The sequence below is a fragment of the Cebus imitator genome, unplaced genomic scaffold, assembly GCF_001604975.1.
Source record: "Cebus imitator isolate Cc_AM_T3 unplaced genomic scaffold, Cebus_imitator-1.0 Scaffold128, whole genome shotgun sequence".
Lineage (NCBI taxonomy): Eukaryota > Metazoa > Chordata > Mammalia > Primates > Cebidae > Cebus > Cebus imitator.
In genome coordinates, this window is record NW_016107443.1 from 374,584 (window position 1) to 380,962 (window position 6,379).

General features: G+C 40.8%; 1 protein-coding gene across 5 annotated transcripts in view; it reads left to right on the plus strand.

Moving 5' to 3' along the window:
* The window catches only part of NHS (NHS actin remodeling regulator), a 353,438-nt gene extending 348,754 nt beyond the window's left edge, over nt 1-4,684 (plus strand). For all 5 annotated transcript variants that reach the window (XM_017540621.2, XM_017540622.2, XM_037742789.1 and 2 more), the window contains one exon: nt 589-4,684. In XM_017540621.2, coding sequence (XP_017396110.1) covers nt 589-1,195 — 607 coding nt within the window. In that variant the 3' untranslated portion in view covers nt 1,196-4,684. The remainder of the gene's footprint in view (nt 1-588) is intronic.
* Nucleotides 4,685-6,379: the final 1,695 nt, after the last annotated feature.

Genomic DNA, 6,379 nt, shown 5'->3' on the forward strand with positions numbered 1-6,379 from the left:
GCTCTATCACCCAGGCTGCTGGAGTGCAATGGCACAATCTTGGTTCACTGGAACCTCTGCCTCCCGGATTCAAGCCATTCTCTTGCCTCTGCCTACCCAGTAGCTACCCATGTACCACCATGCCCGGTATTTATTTTAAAAAATAAAAGAAAAATTTTATTTTTAGTAGAGCCATGTTGGCCAGGCTGGTCTCGAACTCCTGATCTCAAGTGATCTGCCTGTCTCAGCCTCCCAAAGTGCTGGGATTACAGGTATGAGCCACTGTGCTCAGCTGTTAGCAGTATAGTCTATTAAACTTTTACAAAGTATCCTCTAGAACCTCTAGCCTCCACATTAGCCATTATCTGAAACGATCATCTCTAGGACCTAATTTGTGTCCACTGGTTATCAGAGAATTTCTCTCAGACTGTGAGTGCCACAGGGACAAGGAACATCTTACTTTTCATCGCTATAGCCCTAATGCTTAGTATCCCATCATATAGGACACAATCAAAATGCATTTTAAACAGATGTGTGAATGTGACTGAATACTTCAGTTTCATAAAAATGTGGACTAAGATGTTGCCCATTTTCTCCTTTTCTCAAAAGATCCAAGAGGAAAGTACTTGGAAGAAAAGATTCTGGGGACATGTCTGTTCGAAGCAAATCTAGAGCTCCCCTCAGCAGTAGCAGCAGCAGCACCAGCTCCATCACTTCACCCAGCAGCAACGTGACAACCCCAAACAGCCAGAGGTCTCCTGGTCTCATATACCGAAATGCCAAAAAGTCCAACACATCCAATGAAGAGTTTAAGCTGTTACTGCTCAAGAAAGGCAGTCGTTCAGATTCCAGTTACCGCATGTCTGCCACTGAGATCCTGAAGAGTCCCATCCTGCCCAAACCTCCTGGGGAGCTCACAACAGAGTCCCCTCAGAGCACTGATGATGCCCATCAGGGGTCACAAGGGGCCGAGGCATTGTCCCCACTCTCTCCATGCTCCCCACGAGTTAATGCAGAAGGCTTTTCCTCGAAGAGCTTTGCCACCTCAGCATCAGCAAGGGTTGGACGTTCTCGGGCCCCTCCTGCAGCCAGCAGCAGCCGCTACAGTGTCCGCTGCCGGCTATACAACACGCCCATGCAGGCTATCTCCGAGGGAGAGACAGAAAATTCTGATGGGAGTCCACATGATGACCACTCCTCCCAGAGCTCAACATAGACTGCCTGTACCAGGCTGCCTGGCAAACGCCAAAACCCTTACTCACGTGAGGATGGAGGAACGGAATAGAGGACTTTGGAGAAGTCTCAACTTGATGGGGTAGCATTACTGCTATGTAATGAATGAATTTCTAAATACAGTATGTGCTGGGTAAACAAAGTGGTTTAGACATTGTTGATTAGTTTCCATGTTTTAAGTAGCTGCACTGTCTTTCATGTTTTTCTTTAGCGTAGTTTGAGTTACCCAATCTCCTTCCTTGTGAAAATAGAGGATACAAAAATGTCTAACTTTCATGACACCTAGAAAACGTTTTCCCAGAGCTGCCTATTCAGAAGATAAAGCCGTCACTGTCATTATTCTTTAAGAAGATGAAATTACTCTGGAGGTTTGGTATTTTTTTACATTAAAACAAACTAAAGCAAAATTTAGAAGAAAGAACTACACATATGTAAATACCATATTTTTGATAAAAATGTGTAAATAGATTTATCAATGATGAGTAGACATGTGGTCAACAATCTACCGCACACCAACTGTTTATAAAACACACAAAAATAAAATGTAATAACTGTATTCTGTGAATACCATTTTCATATCAAATGCCATATTTAAATGTCCACCACTATGATTTCTGAGTGGTAAACCTCAAATATGAATTTTAAACTGGTGAACTAAAGGAAATCTTGAGGTCATATACTGAAATATGATTAATTTAAAATAATAAATTCAGACCTAATCATTTTTGTGACAAATTGCAGCACCAAACAAGCTAATAGCAACTCATGGCTGTGATTTGTTTGATAATTTGGACAGAATGAAAAGCATGCTTTTGGTTTTTTTAAATCAATGAGAGAAGTCATCATTATCAACACAAAGCCCTGAACAACAGCATTTGACAGTGTCCTTTAGATTTTAATTTTTTCAGTGGATTGCTTTAAAGAGGATGAGTAGGGAAAACAGTAGTTAATTTTAGGTTATGTTTTATCTTAGGCTACTGGGGACATAAACAGTCATAACTAATGACTATAATCATTAAACTCCTTAAACAGTTTAGAAATTAGCTCCAGCTTCTTAAACTAACAAAAATAAAACCTAAGCATGCCACAGAGCTATTGATTAATCAGTAAGTACCTGTGATGAGTTTTCAGTGAAGCTTTCTCTCTGTGCTGATAAGATTCATGCTACCTAAAAATTAACAGAAATGACACTGTGAACAATGTAGTTGGGAAATAGGTATGTGTATATGCATTATTTATATCCATTGTTAAACTGGGGATGGGGAACAGCTCTGGTTCATGATACTACATACAACTGAGTTTTTGTCTGGTTTTACTATAGTGTCTGCTTGATGGCAAAAGGGGAGGGTGGTGGGTGGGAGAGGAAATGTCAGGGCAGGTGCTCTGATAAAATAAAGGCAGGGAAACAAGCTGAATTACTTGAAATTACTTGAATTTTCTTGTCTTAAAACTGAAAAAAAAATGTAGTTACAAGTTAAAATCTGCAAATGGTTTTTACACCTCTGATTTTAACATAAATTGGAAACATGTTAGAAATATAAGCAGCTATGTACTTAGAATAGGTTTTGAATGGGAGAGGTAGAATGCAGAGAGAATTAAGAAGGGATCTGACTTATAAAAGACTAGAATGTGATTAGAATGATAGAACATACCAAGGTTACCAAGAAATTGACAAGCTGCTGGCTTTAAGCTTATGCAAGTGGTAGTTGGGAAAGTAGGAGGTGTGGAAGGGGGTTTGCGTTTCGGATTAATTCATGTAAAATGAAGGAGGAAGCCTGGTCTAAGAAGATACCGTCTTTCAATAGAAATGCTTTCTAAACTGCTACAGATTAAGAATAGGGAATATGATTGCTGTTGTTTGTTTGTTTGGAAAGAAAAAACATTGTCTGGCTTCTTCTACTATTTGTTTTCACTACCAAACTGTGTTACTTAATTTCTTGTCATCCTTGTATGTAAAATGGGTGCTGGGGGTGGAGGGATATAAGAGGAGGGAGAGAGTGTATGTGTGTGTGTGAGTGTGTGTGTGCGCATACACACAATGGGGATAGATAAGCTACCTGGTAAAGGGTTTGAACATTTACAAAGTGTTATACTTTTTCTTAAAAGAAAATGTTTTGGGGTTTGAATAAAATGGACCATCATTTCTCATTGGAACACATTAGTTAAGAAACCAGCATGGTTTGACACTACATGGGAACATGAATAAATCTGTCTCATGATTTGAAAAGTACACTTTGCAAAATTTTAAAAATGAAGTTTTTAGACAAATTCGATAAGAAACCGTCATTTCCAGTCACAATAGGGGACCTTTTGTAATTTTCATAAAAGCAGTTCGTTTGCAGTATGGCTTTTGTGTAGTTAGGGGTTTTTTAAGTGTGAAGAAAGGTATGTGGGCTTTAAAAGTGATTCTAAATCTTGAATAGAAAACACATGAATTGGCTTTAATACAAATGTCACCTTTTTATTATTGACATTAATTTAATTAATGGTACCATATATTTTTTAAAATACATATTGACTTGAATTGTGAGGCAATAAGATAACTTCTATATGTAATGATCACAGAACTAACCCTTATAATATAGTTTTACTTATTTTGCTTACTCTAAAAATCTATAGCAGAGTTTCTCTATTTTATATTTCATAGATTTAAAAAACCCAAATAAAGATGGATTTAAAATTCACTGTGGAAAAGAGTACTGAGTTACAAATTGAGAAGAAAAAGCAAGAAGTTCCTGAATAATCTGGAATATTCTACATGGCTTGATTACATAGCAAACAAGACCAAGATTTAGGGCTGTCTTTAACATCACTGCCATCTTGAAGCAGGGTACACACATTAGGTATTGTGAAGAACATCAATCTGAACTTCTGTTGTTTGCACTGATGCAATTTTTTTGTTCTTTTATGTTTATACAACATATCTATGTTGTGTAGGGGAATTTTTTTTTCCTTTTATAAAAATTCTACTTTGATTTTTTTTTGTTTTGTTTTTGGCTAAGTGGAGGACATGGACTAGTTGTAGCAAATAAAACATGCTGTTTGCTCTTGCCAAAGGTCAGTGAGTGAGTATATTTGCTGCAGTGGCGGCACATAGAGAACTAGATGGTAACAAAGATTTAAAACTAAAGAAGGTTACAGTGTAACTATTTTGGTACTAGAACCAGTTCATGCTGGCCGAAAAGACAATGGTTTATGGACTTGCATCCATTTTGTATTTTTGTAATATTTGTAAATACGGACTTTTTAAATCGTTGCAAAGATGGTTTCTTTTGTAAGATGTTTTCAACGTTTACATTCAATCCAAGCCTTTGTATATTTTAGAGCTGTGCAACACTTTAAGTCTTGTATTTATTTTTAGTAAAAATGGTGACAGTTTCATTGTGAACCCCTCTCAAAAAAATGTATCAGAAAAGTTTAATTACCTAGAAAGTGTGTATAGAAACTGCAAATAAACGTGACTGCAATTAAACAATGGGTTTCTCTCTTCACTGTTATGTAATTGATTTCTTGGGGCTGAACAACAGTGTTTTACAGGCAACAAGACATAAGGGCAGGATCTGTTACGGCAAAAGTAGGAACAAAAAGAACATAGACCAGCCTGGCCAACATGGTGAAACCCATCTCTACTAAAAATACAAGAATTAGTCAGGTGCGATGGCAGACGCCTGTAATACCAGCTACTCTGGAGGCTGAGGCAGGAGAATCGCTTGAACCCAGGAGGTGGAGGTTGCAGTGAGCCGAGATTAAACCACTGCACCCCATCCTTGGCAACAAGATCGAAACTCTATCTCAAAAAAAAAAAAAAAGAAAAAAATATATACTATATCTATAACGGGCTTTAATCTAGCTTCGTATTAGAGAGGAAAAATAATACATTTCCAACGTCCAGTATACTTTCTTTGTAGCTCTTCTCTGGGCCAAGGAAAGAGGTATACAGCTTTACTTTGAAATATCTACCTTCTTTGATTCTGATAATTACTCAGACTGTGTCTCCTTCTCAAAATGAGAAGCTTCGATATACGTAAGACTGTATGCCACTAGATAATGTCATGTAGTCTTTATTACAATAGCAAACTTCTATGCCAGGTACTGTTCTAAGTGCTTTGCATACATTAACTCTGTATTTTACCCATATTTTACACCATATTTTACCCATTTTACAGATGGGGAAGCTGAAGCATGAAGTGGTTACTTCGCTTGCCTAAGGCCATAGAACGACTGTGTGGAACTGGGGCTCCAACCCAGTAAATCTGGCTCTAAGGTCTGTGTTAGTTCCCCAGTCCAACCTGTGGGGGTGCTGGAGACCGGAAATATCTTGCTCCACGTTCCTACCAGACCTGGCTCAGAGCCACTGCTAAGGCCCCGCCCCTCTCCTCATTCCAAGTCAATCACGGGCGTCGTCCAGGAAACCAGTTTACGTCAACGTCTCTGGTGCGTCACAGGGCGCGGGGGAGGGGGGAAGGGCGGGATCACATTTTAAAAAAAAGCTCGTGATACGTCAACAACGAAGTGGGGATACCACGCCCCTAAGTGCCACAACGCCACTGTAAGGGTTGCGCCTGCACGCCAGCCTCCTACGCAGGCGCAGAAACCACTCGCAGCACGAGAGGCTTGCGACTCCCTGAAAGTTCCAACGGCCGTTTTCAACACCGCCGGCTTTGCGGAGGAAAATCTGAGGCAAGAGGCCCCGCCCCACAGCTGTCTCCGTAGCAATTTCCCGCCCTCACCCAAGGGCTGGGCAAGCGCCCGCGGATTGACCAATCAATGGTGAGGCCTGCAAGTAGCAAGAGTCCGATTGGTCAGCGCGTAGTCCCGCCAAGACGCCGATTGGTCAGCACGTAGTCCCTCCCCCCAACCGCGAGTGTGAAAACTCCGCACTGCGGGAGCATTTTGGTCCGCGCCGGAGTCAGGGAATCACTGGTCACGGGCTCGCGAGGTAAAACTACTGCGAGCAGTTTTACCGCGACCTCAGGAGGCCCTGGTGATAGGCTCTGTTACCAAAATAGGTCTGCCCAGTCGTACTTCTCACCTTGAGCATTCCGGTCTCGGGAGTACACGATTTGGCTTAAGGGCCGGGGCTCTCCTGAGGAGAGAGGGCTTGCTTTGCGGGGATGCCTCAAGGGGCCGGGGCTCTCCTGAGGAGAGAGGGCTTGCTTTGCGGGGA